The following is a 13,635-nucleotide window of genomic DNA, read 5'->3' as shown; positions in this document are numbered from 1 at the left end:
AAAATTCTGTGAAATTATGTGCAAAACAGATATGTAAAATCAAGAACAAATAGAACAACATAAATGTAACATTGCGACATGAAAAGTAGCTCACTACAAGAGCACATATATCATTCTCAAAACCAACAAATAGTAATAAACCTTACAAGCAGTATAATCATCATGCAACCCCATAATAAAGCAAACACTGCCTTTTGTTACCATAGCATCCATCGTTTTCAATTTAAACTACTGGGTCAACAAAACAACAGACACCCTCAAAATCTGTGGAGTTCTGACGACTGTCAAATTAATCTAGATGCGCTGGGAAACTTTACCGGCGCGGCACCATTCAATCCAACGGCTCAAGCTGGTTGCACATCTCGATGTAGGCGTAGTAGAGCACCCTGTTCTTGGCACCGGTGCGGTGCCTGCCGGTCTTTTTGCAGAAGTACTTGAGCTGCTCCAGCGTGCAGCAGCCGAGCATCTGGCCCAGGAGGAGGAACAGCCAGTTGATCTCGCGCTTCTCGGCCGCGATCTCCGGCCACATGGCGCCCTTGTTCCCGCACTTGTCGCAGTCCGGCAGGGCCGGGTACATCCACACGTCGGGGGCGCGGTCGTTCATGGCGTGGCGGTTCGCCACGACGTAGTCGCGCAGCGCCCGGAACTTGGGCTCGAGGTCGTACTCGATGGTCTTCCTGTCGCTGCAGCGCTTGCACCGCGCCTGGCCCTCGACGGAAGTGACGCCCCGGCGCAGCAGGCCCTCCAGAGTGTCGTGCTGCGCGGGCCGCTCCGTCGCCCACGGGAACGGCGGCCGCTGGACCCCGGCGTCGACGGCGGCGTCGGCGTCGCGTGGCTTGCCGCAGGGGCGGCGGGCGGCCGAGCCGTTGTTGAGGCGGCGGCGGACGGAGCGCGGAGCAGCCCGAGGAGGAGGAGAAGGCGGCGGCGGCGGCGAGGCTGGAGCGGCGTCGGCGGCGGCGTAGATGGATCCGAGGGTGAGGGCGAGCGGGTCCTGGTCGTCGTCGCCGTCGCGGCCCCTCGGCGCTTTCCCTTCCATTTTCGCCGAGCAAAGCGCTTGCTTGCTCTGGTTTCCCTTCTTGCTGGGCGTCCTTGACGGCTGGCTGTTTAGGGTTTTAAGGAGCGGATGTCGGAGCTGGTTGTTGCCGGGGCGATCGCGAGGCTATCCTGTGCGCCGTTCACTGCCCGGCCCGGCCAAGCTGGAGCGTCCGATCTGATCTCGCCGGGGTGGTTCTAACAACCGGGGCGGCGAGTCTGCGAGATGGACGACCGAAAGAATCTTTTCTTCCGACCATTACTGCTATCTGTTGCCGTTAATATCTGTCTTACCATGGCGTGGTTATCTCTGTCTTACCATGGCGTGGTTATCTGAGAGAGGAGGGTTGTTTGGATCTTCCATGGTGGTGATATGGCAACTGGGCTCTCGCGAGATCCGACACTGCGAGTCTTTTCCCTCTGTCCCGATGTCTGATTTTTGCTCAAACGATCCCCGGTTGCCGTGAACCGATTGCCCTTTTGGATTGGAAATTTCGAGGTTTCCTTGTACAAGAGATAAAGATTACAACGCAATGTGCGGAAATGGTGAACCAGCGATTCAGGCACGTTGTTGGAAGTATCTGACTTATGTTGTGAAAGAAAAATCTATTCACCATTTCTTACAATTTATCTTCAAACTTATCTTGAAAGAATGAATTCGACAAATTTATCTTGAAAGAATGAATTCGACATTCTTCAAAAGAAAGACCAACATTTTTTAAAAAAAATGGATTACTTCTTCTTCATTAATGGTGGTGGTGGTGGCGGCGGCGACGACGCGTACAGGCAACAATGAAATGGAAAGAGGTGGCAGACGGGTGGGCGTGACTTAGGCAAGCAGCATGCGGGAGCGGGAGGAGGAGGAGGTGGCGGCACGGACGGAAGGAGGTGGCGGCACCACGAGCGAAAAAAAAACTCACTAGGGTTCAGGAAGATGTAACAACATCCTACGGATAAGGACGCACGCACGAATCTTACACATCGGAAGTCACCTAGGAAAGAAAAAAATTCCAAAAGTTGCGTAGGATTCTCGGGTTGCTGGATTGTGCACTCATACTGCCCATGCCAGCCCAGCCCGGTCCAACGAAATCTTGAGCGGGTGCCAGGCTCAGCAGCCATACATACACGCTTCCGATCCAAACGGGCTGAACCCCCATCCGCGCCTCACATCATCGCGGGCCGTCCTGCGCGCCGAGGACACCTCCTCCAAAACAAAAGGCCGAGGCGGGCCAAGCGCGGCCGGCCCCCCAGATCGTGCAAAGCAAGAGAGCAAAGCCGTGAGCTGCCACCCACCTGCCAGCCAGCCTGCTGCCACGCCCACGCGCAACCGCCGCACCAGCAAAACAAGCAAGCGAGAGCGGGCTGTGGGCTGTGGCCGCCGGACGCGCGCGGGCGCGGCACAGGAGCGGCCGCGGCAACACGGGTCTTCGAGCCGTGCGCCCGCCGCGGCTGGCCCCCGGGTTCACGGCTGGCACGCACCGTCCGTCCGTCTGGCTTGCGGGACGCGGCCACGCAGATGCGGACGGTCAGAGAGGCAGCGCCGGGCTTTTGTCGGAGCAAGTTTTGGTGGAGCGCTTTCGGGCTACCAGTACTACTGTAACTGGACCGTAGGCTGCCTGCGTGAGATGCTCCTTTGAGCACGTTTTTTCAGGGATGCTAGAGCGGATGTAGCCCGTACTGTACCTACACACAGAAATATCCAGTACCACGTTTTTCTCTTTTCTGTGGAGTGAAGAAGACACACAGAAATATCCATCCCGATCCTTCATCCATTGTGAAGAGTTTTGGAGGCTCTCAAGTCTCAAACGTGTCTTGTGCCCTTATAAAAAAAAAAGTCTTGTGCGTGATAAAATAAAAAGGAGAGGGAGCATGTAAACGCATAATCACTCTCCATCATTTTGTCAAGAGCACTATGCATGATGAACAACAAACTCAAGCCATTGCGCAGACCCCTCGAGGCTTCGACCGTCTTTAATCATTCCGCATTTCGCCCATGCTTTTTCCCCGTTTCTTCGTATGCTTTTGCTCGGCTTGCCTCTTCTTTGGAAGTCACGTATAGGCCCATGCAGTAAAAGGATGCAAGCCCTGTTCCTCTTTGTTCAGTAAGTAGGAGTGGCAGGTAAAGAGAGGGAAACGTTCCCATATGGCCCTTTTTCAGCCTTGGCCTTGACCTGAACACGTCTCTCTGTGTCACACTGTTCCAACGCAAATACGAGAAAAAACAGCTGGCGAGAGGGAAGGCGCACAAAAGAGGCACTCGCCATCGTCGATCTCCCTTGTCGTGTCCCAACAATCTCCACGTATTTTAAACACGCGTGATCGCAACGGTTTTGTCGTTCACCCCAAGCTTTTCTTTAGTCCCGTCCTCTTCCAGGGTTCCTTGTTTTTTTGCTCCTCTTTTCTCTCTCTCTCTTTTATCTGTGATGACTGTTAAGAGAAAGCAGGCCGATATGGCTGTTGCCTGTTGCCTGCATCATGTTGTGTGCATGTCTTGACTCTTGAGGACCCTGCAAGCCTGCATCGCATCATGTCGTGTTGGGCGTACAGGCTTTGATTTTTTGAATCCCTGTCGAATTGTCGTCTGTCGAGACTCGAGATCATTATTGTTAGTATACAATGATAAAATACGCACGCATTTTTCTTTTGAGTGCGACTAGTTTAATCTGCTGGCGAGACAGACAAAATGGTACCCTCAGCTCACCAATCTCTCCGATCATGTGTCCCATTTTACATGGATGTAAACGTGCCCGATCATAACGTTTTTGTCGTGCAAGAAAAGAATATCTTCAGCTTCGTACTTTCATCCACCACCACCACCATCATCATCACCATTTGCGATTCGATCGAATTCGGTGCGGACGATGATACGCTAGCGAAAAAATAATCTTTTAGTGTCTGCGGATGATACAAATGACAAATAATGATTTCAAATAATGTGACAGCAAATCGAAATTTTGAATTGCAGATAGATGGACAGGGACCCCACTAGCGACAGCGTTGCTTTCCACGGTCACTTGCAGGATGAGGTTCCCGTCAGCGACGGCACCCGCGCCCTAATGATCCACGCCATTTTTGTGGGGGTTTTTTTTGTGTTTTTTTTTTCCCGTCTCGCAACGTCCAGTGTCTCATGGCCCTCCGGTTGTTCGCCCGTCGAAAGGGAAACGAGAGATGCGCCATGGAAAGCTCAATCCTATCTACCGGTCCATCTATCTGATTCTGAGCTACTAATCCTCTCTATCCTCCATGTCCTCGAGCTAGCAGAGTAGCATTAGCATCCGCCAGTTCCGTGTCACGCTAGTTGTCGTATGTTAGAGCCTCTGTGCTTTATTTTGGTTTTACTAGGAATAATGGTTTGCTTGCATTGGGACGTTGGGATGGATAATCCCTAGCTTGCAGGAAGAGGCAAATAACGTCCTTGTAGTATGGAACGATATGTGACGGCCGACCTCCCAACTGTGCAACAGTGTTTAGGAATGCGGTTCAGCAGCAGTTGCACCTAATGCGACGTGGTGACGGCTGAAAAGAGCCCTCCGCTGCCCTTTTAAGCGGGCAGTACTCGTACGCGTTGGGCTAAGCCGTGTCGTCGTGGCATTAGTTTATTGCCGTGCCGCAGCTAGCGTCCCAGATTAGACACGCATGAAAGTTGCACGTACATGTGTCATGGGCACAGGTTACTCTTCCTTGCTCATTCTTTGCTTGCCACAAAGACGCGTGGTTCGGCGATGTGTATATTCTTCTAGGTGGGAAACAAAAAAGGTTAGTGAAACTGAAACACTACTGTCATGCATGTTTCTGGTTGATAGAAGCAGTCATCATCAGAAGCTATTACCAGGATAAGCAAAACATCAGCATCGGCAGGGAGGGATGAAAGTTCGATTTGTTGTCCATCCCAAAGGCAAATGACGGTGCTTTGTGCTACCCCTGCTGGTCACCGTCCATTGGACAGACTCGTCAGTGGACGGTTAAGCAATGCTTTTCTTTAGGTATGATTATGGAGACACAACAGAGAAGCTCTTTGCTGACTCTGCAGGGCTGACTGTAAATTACTGCAGCACGGGAGGCTGATAAGCATCCACAGAGACAGGGAATAAAGAAAGAAAGGCCGTGACGACACGAGCAGGAATGATACTTTACCTCCTCTGTCATCCCTGATCTCTCTCCACAGTCCGCAGGCCCACCACGCACAGTGAGCAGCTGCTGTGCATCTATCACCTCCCGTCTTCTCTCTGCATGGGTGCCTGCCAAAAGCGCCCCGCGTCCTCGCCTGCTTGCGCGTCCGCTAGCGAGGCGCAAAAGCAAAGAATATTTCACCTGGAGAAGGGCGCTCCGTGCCTCCCTTGGACTTTCGACCGACGACTGATCCGCTGATGCGTGCTCCTCGCACTGCCGCCGAATAGATTTACGTGACGCCTGCTGACTTTCTGCTTCACCTAATCACCCGGCACCATGGTCCATGGCAATGGCAAAGGCCCAAAACCAAGAGGACAAGGGCAAGCTGGCAAGTGGCAACCCGGGCTCCCGTAACCGAGGAGGAAGGAGATCTGGGGGATGACAGTACAGTACTAGTACAAATCACTTGCGAAATCACGCGCGCCGGTTCAGTTTCAGAGCGATCTGTAGAACAGAGGGTCTGTTTAGTTCCCCTAAAATAATAATTTTGGCACTATGCAAAAAGAAGATTTCCCATCACATCAAACTTGCAGTACATGCATGGACTACTAAATATAGACGAAATTAAAAATTAATTGCACAGTTTTGTTGTACGTTGCTAGACGAATCTTTTGAGCCTAATTAGTCAATGTTTGGACAATAATTCACAAATACAAATGAAATACTACAGTTGCGCATTTATGACAAAATTTCAACTTTGACACTCCTAAATTAGGAACTAAACAAGGTCAGAAACAGATATGGCCTGGAACATTCAGACTTTCAGAGAATCACTTGCGACGCGTGAGTCATCAGATTTGTAGATTGGAAGGTTTGTTCCGGGGTAGGAAACGTACAGATTCTCCGGTTAAGGGGGACCTCGTCGAAGTTGTCTTGGCATGCATCGCGCATTCGGAAAAAAACAAAACAAGGAGACGGAAAAGAAAAAGGAAGGGGGGCAAGCAACTTGAGCGCTCGCCAGCCGAGCATCTGTTCCCTTGACCGGCCGCCGGCTTGGAGGAGTGACCATTAGGACTGGATCGGTCATCGAACCGGTGAGATGGTCAAGAACCGGTTGAACTGCCGGTTCCGTTAAATTGAACCGGCTACAAATATATATGATCGGTACCATATATCTCTCTCACACATAACTTAAATTATATATAACCACAACTGAACACTAAGTATACCATTAAGTTTGGTAACTCAGCAATTTTTTACAAACGTGATTCCTAATTGCAGCTCAGCCTCACACAAGCTTCTGAATTAAAATGAATGCAAGCAAAATATTGATCACGAAATAGATTCGGGTAGAGAGAAAAAAAAATCAATAACAATGAAAAGGATTGTGAGATTCTCGTTTGCTGTTGCCAGCAGAAATTCATGAATCGTAGTCTGCTGGTACATGTCGAACTTGAATCTGATTATTGTTTAGAAAACAACTGAAAAATGAAAACCCAAACATAGAAGAAGGTCGTAGTAGGAGGATGACGAGCCGCAGCCGCCAACGATAGCTCGCTGCTGGATGCGCTCCAGCGCTCGTCACCGGCCGCTACATGGACGCTGTCCCCTTGCGCGCCCTGCTTCTTTTCGCGCGCGGCGGGGGAGCCTGAGCACCTGCCTGTCAGCTTGCCGGGCGCCTGACTCCTGCGCTCCTGCAAAGTTGCAGCCCGCCGCCGGCAAAGAACAGGACGGAGAAAGGGATTTCATGCACCTGCTCGCGATGCGCTGCCCGTCGGTGTTTAGACCCGGATGGAGCGCACCGTCCTGTGTGTGGAGAAGGCAGGGAAACCATCAGCTGGGTGTTCATGCAGTTCAAGAAGCCAACTAGCATGAAGGATAAAACACATATACCTTTACCATTGAAGTTACCGTATGTAACAATAGCTAAAGCTTACTAACTACAAGCAGTCATAGTTTTCTTTACATTGTACATCTATGGTGGTGCTTGGCTGTTCGCTGTCCTTCTCCCTATCTATAGTGGTGCTTGGCTGTTCGCTGACCTTCTCCCTAGTTCATTTTGGAATAGCTAGTTCCTAAATATTTAAATAGTGAATATGTGCAGCCACGGGGCCGTCGGGTAAACAGTGGTCGCGTTATAGAGTCCGAACAGGAATCGACTTCGGGAGTAGTCCGACTCACACGATGACTTGTGCGCCGACTTGTGCAAGTCAATCCGACTGGTGGGAGAAGACGAGTTGTACTTGGACTCATCCCTCAGCCTCTGACTAGGTCTGAAATTAAAAATTCGTCAAAATTCTCGACGAGATCTTCCAGAGCTTCGCGTTGGAGCTCATGGTTGTCTTCTCCGGGGCCGACGCAATGTGGTGGCGAAAACTTCCGGTGCCGTCTGCGACGCAAACCCAGGAGCCGAAAACGAACGTCGCGTCTTCTTCAACTGCGACGATTGGCTTGATGATAACTTATGCCATCGAATTCGCTAATGGATTCTTGGCAAAATCCCTAACCTGGCGCGCCAACTAGACCCGACAACATACTGAGGGGGGTACCCGAGGTAGTATTTTGGTTGGTGGGGCTCGTCGAGATCAGGAACTCGAATGTAAACACAGACACACGATTTAGATAGGTTCAGGCTGCAAGATTGCGTAATACCCTACATCCTGTGTGTTGGTTGGATATTACTTTGAAGGGGATTCTGCCTCGCCTTATATAGTCGGGGGTAGGGTTACAGATCGGTTAGTTACCAGAGAACAAGTCGGATACGACTAGAGAAGTTCTACTCTTATTACAACGAGTACTTTCATAATTCTCGACTATTCCTTATCTTTCTATGTAGACTACATCGTTAAGCGCTATGATCTTCATGTTAGATGTGTCTCAATGTCTAACCTCATATTTAGAACTGTTCAAACTTTCCGTTGAACTCATAGACACACGTATGACGCCAGCCTACTCGCACAGATCGGGATACGCCGCCGCCGCCGTGCGAGCGCGAGAATTGAGCGGAGCGGAGATTTTTTTTAATAGGATCTTAGAAGCCGAAGAAATGCTTAGGCTGGGCCTTCGGTTGGGCCAAGGTCAACGTGAGAGAACGTGAGGGCTGAGGGTAAGAAGCAAAACGTGTCCGGTTCATACCGAACCGTTCGCCAGTTCTGTACAAAACCAGCGGTCCGATTGCAGCCAAACCGCAGGAAGCTCTGGTTCGGTCTTTTGTCGGTCGAATCGCCGATCCGGTGGGTCCTAACTATGGGAGTGACTAGTTTATTACTGGGGGCATACATCACACTGGCAGTGGCGGGATCCAATGCGGACGGGACGGCGATTGCGTGGGGGCGTCCATGCCGCCGCCCGTGTTGACACTATCATCGTGTACCAGTAAAGCAATGGCTAATGACCAGCTAGCTCCCTTGCCTGCTGGTCAGCTGCTACTTCTACTACTAGCTTCTTCTACTTCTTGTGACGGGTTGTCACATTTCAGGATCTCTCTCCCAGTGGCTTGTAGGTAGCAGTCGTAGCACAGCAAGACCGTGTCACCACGGCTAAAAGAAGCAAAGATCGTGTACCGCATGGCGTAGTGGCCTCGCCCTCCTTTTGGAATAAGCTGATGTACCCCGCTGCCGCCTCCCATCCCATCCAGATTCACCAACCAGGCACGGAACCATGAATGGCACACATGGTCCTCGAGCTCCAGAGATCCTCCTCCCTCCTGCTAGTGGATGTGGAGTACAGTCACGCCTCCTCCCTCTTGTACCGTCACGCTGCACGATAAATGCCCCCGATCCGACTTCTCGCACAGCTTCACGCCACAGTACGAGTACTGCTCCTACGCTATCGGCAAAAGAAAATACCGTACCACTGGCAGTTGTAAATGCAGGTAGTATTATACCAAATACTCCGTGACGAGGAAAAATACGCCGCGTATACACGTACCACGCCACTGATCGTACTTGGTAGATGGGAGTAGAGTACAATTCTTTATCCGGAACCGCTCCATTTGTAAGATTTTTGCATGACCATTTTTGAGGCTTGGAGGTGACCAGAAAAGTCAAGAACATCCGCCCATCGCCTCAAATCCAGCGCCCGCACCAAATCCGGGACAAGAATTTACCACCTCTCATCCGCCCGCCTGCCCGCCCGCCTGCCTCGTGCTCCGCCTCCCAGGCTCCCACGCCCGCCGCCCCCTCCCCCTCTACTTCTCCCTCTGGTCTTCCACCCCCACGCCACGCACGACGCCGCGCACGCAGACGCAGTGAGCCCTGTGCCCTGCGGGCGTCGCCGGTCGCTCCCACACTGCCACCCATTACTACCCTCCCGCCCGCCCGTCCGCCCCCACCTGCCTTCTCTCCACTCCCCGGGCCCGACGAGCACGCCGCCAGGGGAGGGAAGCCGAGGCCGGGGCTAGGCTAGGCTAGCTAGCTGCGCCCCCTCATGGCCGGGGACCGCTCGCCCGCGGCGGAGCGGCGGCGGGGGATCCGGCGCCTCCTCCTGCACCCCCGGGGCGAGGGCTCGTCGTCGTCGCCGCCCCCGCCGCTGCCGCTGTCGCCTTCCCCGCCCGCGGCGGAGGAGGGGAGGCGGAAGGGGTTCGCCTCGGCGGCGCTGCGCGGGCTGGGGTGCACGTCGGCGGCGGCCTCGCAGGCGTACGCGCCCGGGGGGGCGGCGGCGGCGGCGGCCGTGCGGTCGTCCGCGGACTGGCATGGGCGGCGGCGGCGGAGGGGGAAGGAGAGGAGGAAGGAGCGGGGCGGCGGGGGTGGGGGCGGGGGAGGTGGTGGGCTCGTGACCGGCGGGATCGGCGCCGACGTCTGGTGCGCGCCCGGGATACCCTTCGCCGCGGAGGCATCCTCGGTGGACTGCGTGGTGGCGCGGCACCAGATGGTGGGGAGGGGCGGCCGCGGCGCCGACGGGGAGAGGTCCCACAGGGAGGTGCGTTGCGTACATGGCTTTCTTCACTTCCATCCTGGGCTGCCTCGCGCTTCGATCTGTCCGTACTCGAGTTTCGTGCGTTCTGAAAGGATTCCTTGTTCTTGATGGCTGGAGGGTTGCTAGTTTTTTTTTAAAAAAAATCGAGGATCTTCTGCCTTAATTTTCGTATTTAATTTGCCTGCTCCTCTGGTTGCTGTTCGCCCACAAGAATGGTTATGCTCACAGCACTTTTGTCCTTCCATCATTTAATTATTGCCATTAATCCCCCACTTAATCTTGACAACTGTGGTGATTACGGACGGTCGTCAATATTGCTCAGAGGTCAATGTGATTAGCTCCGTGTTTCTGGGCGCCGTGAATTCTTTAACTCGTATTACGCAAATGGAATCTTTGCCATGTTCTGCCGTATTGATGAGCTCTCACCTGAACAGAGGCCGTGCTTGTCCCGGAGGGCGACCGTGCAGGAGCAGATATCCTCGTCATTCATGGACTCGCCACCGCCGCCCCACCTCGACGCCCCCTTCTTCGGTGCCGACCTCATCCCCTCCGGCCGCCTCCGCCGGATGCGCGGGTACCGTCACTCCCCCGGCGGCCTCGAAGAAGAGGTACCGTACACACACAAAAGCTTTGCTCTTTTGTCTCTCTTCGCTTGCTTGCACACCTCAACCGCATCCACTCCACGCCTTTCCGACTCTCAAAGCGTTTGGTGCGTGGGGCAGGGTCGTTAAGCGCGTGATCATCTGACATGTTTGTGCGGTGATGACGCGTGCGTGGTAACTGACTGGTACGCCGTTGGGTAACGCCCCTTGGCTGCTGGGTGGGCGTTGGAAGTGGTTGACTTGCTTCTTTCGTGCACTAAACGCGACGTGAGGTGGTGGCCTTCGTGGAGATTGTTAACTGAACCCAGTGACTTAACAAGCACAATGATGACCGGTGGTTGCAGCCGTGGGATAGCCGGATAGTGGTATCGACATGAGCATCTATATCAAGGACAAGGACTTGGGGTATCTACAATTGAGGTGTGTAGCCAAATTTGATTAGGCACAAAGAGAGGTTTAATGGGTAGGATAGGTTAGCTATTTCCACAGCATCAATGCTCAGCTACGTGCCTATGTTAATGTGCCTGTGCCTAATACTAGATGCTTATGCAAAAATTTTGTAGGAAAAGCTGCCACTTAAGCGCCTTCAAAGAGATGCTTTCCTTTGAGGATTTGAGGAGATATATCTTTTGTAGGCGCTTTGATGATGTGGCTGTTTTATTCTCTTGAGCATCTTTTAGAAGTATTTTGCATTGTGCATGCCCTTAGGACCAGTTGATGGCATGTAAGGTCCTGTTGATTAAAGGATTAGGATAATTGCTGTCAAGGAGTGAAACTGATAGCAATGCGGTCATGGAAAGAGACCTCTCAACCATAGGTAGTCTTGGTCCTGTATATTCCAACGCCAACAAGTATGAATGCCGGATACTCCGTGTTTGGCTGGGCAAAATGGTCACTGGTTCTTTAGTGAGCTCTCCAAGAATGGGGGCTGCAGTGGTGGAACACCTGACAATCTAGACCAATGATATGGCTCAATGCTCTTTTGGCACACTGTTCTGGTGGATCGTACAGTATATTCAAGGTAGGAATGGGCATGCTGGTGTGGGAATGATGGCTTTCAGTGGCTGATGGGTGGTGCTAGCAGTTAACCATTTATGATTAGTGCGGAGCCCACCCTGCTGGACTGAACTATTATTTGCTGCCTGCCTAGGGGGACCGATGCTTCATGCTTATGATTTGCCTGTTGCTTCAGTCATAATCAGCTCTGTAGCCATTCCTTCTACAGTTCATGTGGGCACCTGCCTAGTGATGGCCCCTACATAAATCATTCAATATCAAGATCCATGAGCATTGTCGGTCTGTACGTGATCCTATCAACAAATATATAGGAACAAACTGTTAACCTGCTTAGGTGTCATTTGCTAACCCAGTTAACAGATGCCTATCCTCAATGGACAGTGCAGAGATCCGAAAGCTAATTATTCTACAGGCTCTTTGCACGCCGGCCCTTTGTGTTCTACTTTAATGGGTCTTGTAATCTTCTTTTCCGAAACTAATTACTTTTGAACCATATTTGGTACTGTTTCTAGCTTGAGTAATGGTTGACTGACCATGGGAGCACATTGTAGCTTATAGTTTTGGAGACAGTACCCTTGACATGGACAAATAAACGTTACATTAGTTGCAGTTTTTCTAGCAGCAAATCGTACAAGTAATGTCAATACCATGGGAACATCTAGCCCCAAGCAATCTTCTCAAATCTGTCCATTCCTGATCTTTCTGCTTCACAAATAATACCGTTTCCTTTCCTGCATTTCTACCTGGTTGTGCTCCTACTGCAATTCTAATCCTACCGACAAAGTTGAATTGTTAAGCATAGGCGTATGAAATGGCTGTTCCATCTATTAAAATGGCATGCATATGTTGTCAATTGGCTGGTCCAGCCACATTGCCACTATTGAACTTTAGTCTGCGCTTTATGCAAGTCAAGTCATCTTTAGTCGCAATGGAACTTACAATGCATGCCCACTCTTTTTACAACGTTTACTTGCTAAAGTAGATCATTATGATGTAATCTGCAGAACCTAAGACATTGCATACATTTGGTTTAACCAGTTACTCATGTATCTTATGAAAAAAGTACCTTGTTATTTGGTAAAACCCTTTTAGAAAGAAAATATATGATGCATTCCAGCTTCTTATGCCTCATTTTACTTTGTATTTGCAGATCATGATGTTTCAGACAAGAGTATTGCTGGGAGGTATGAACATGTATGATCGCTACCAGGATTGGCGCCTTGACGTTGATAACATGACATACGAAGTATGCATTCCCTTCTGTTGTATCCTGCACCCTGCGTATTACCACTGCCATCAAACGGTGATCAGCCACTTTGCTTTGCAGGAGTTGCTCGATCTCGGAGACAAAATTGGGTATGTCAGCACAGGGTTGCGTGAGGATGAGATTACTCGCAGCATTAGGAAGGTCACACAACCATCCTTCGGCTCTTTCCGTTTTGCAACAGAAATGGAAAGGAAATGCAGTATCTGTCAAGTATGCCTATGCCTCCTTTCTCCTTAGTCCCATGATTCCATGGCTTGTGTTTATGTTAATGCCCTGTGATTATGCTCAAAACATGTTTGATGCATAAATTTTGCAGGAAGAATTTGAAGCTAACGAAGAGATGGGAAGGCTGGACTGTGGCCATAGCTACCATGTGTACTGCATCAAGAAGTGGCTCTCTCAGAAGAACACCTGCCCAGTTTGCAAGACTGCTGTCACCAAGACTTGAAATCCAAGCTCCATGCACGTTCTGTAGAACTGGTGGAATCTGTGGTCCTGTACAGCCCATTATATATAATATTATTATATAAACGCAACATCCATTCGTTGCATCTTGCAGAAAGAAATGTCATTTTCTGGCTCTTTCATCAAATCTATGGGTTCTGAATTCTGATACCTTCTTGTTGAGGGTAATTTCAAAGAAAAGTTTTGCAGTGTGAATTCGGATTAACCGTGTGCTTTAAGAATGTG

The 13,635-nt window shown here is 51.0% G+C and overlaps 2 protein-coding genes across 2 annotated transcripts; one reads left to right on the top strand and one right to left on the bottom strand.

Moving 5' to 3' along the window:
• Positions 1-101: 101 nt before the first annotated feature.
• Positions 102-1,215, bottom strand: LOC117856461 (uncharacterized). Its single transcript, XM_072293669.1, has one exon. The coding sequence runs from the start codon at positions 1,034-1,036 to the stop codon at positions 332-334; it is 705 nt and encodes a 234-aa protein (XP_072149770.1). The 5' UTR covers positions 1,037-1,215; the 3' UTR covers positions 102-331.
• An 8,077-nt stretch (positions 1,216-9,292) lies between these two features.
• Positions 9,293-13,605, top strand: LOC117855442 (uncharacterized). Its single transcript, XM_034737798.2, has 5 exons — positions 9,293-10,062; positions 10,494-10,667; positions 12,829-12,924; positions 13,006-13,155; positions 13,262-13,605. Exons 1-5 carry the CDS (start codon positions 9,571-9,573, stop codon positions 13,391-13,393), a joined length of 1,044 nt encoding a protein of 347 aa, XP_034593689.1. The 5' UTR covers positions 9,293-9,570; the 3' UTR covers positions 13,394-13,605.
• The last annotated feature ends 30 nt before the right edge of the window (positions 13,606-13,635 follow it).

This window comes from Setaria viridis, chromosome 5 (assembly GCF_005286985.2).
Source record: "Setaria viridis chromosome 5, Setaria_viridis_v4.0, whole genome shotgun sequence".
Lineage (NCBI taxonomy): Eukaryota > Viridiplantae > Streptophyta > Magnoliopsida > Poales > Poaceae > Setaria > Setaria viridis.
The sequence above is the reverse complement of the archived record's forward strand: the minus strand, read 5'-3'. Positions and strand labels throughout refer to the sequence as shown.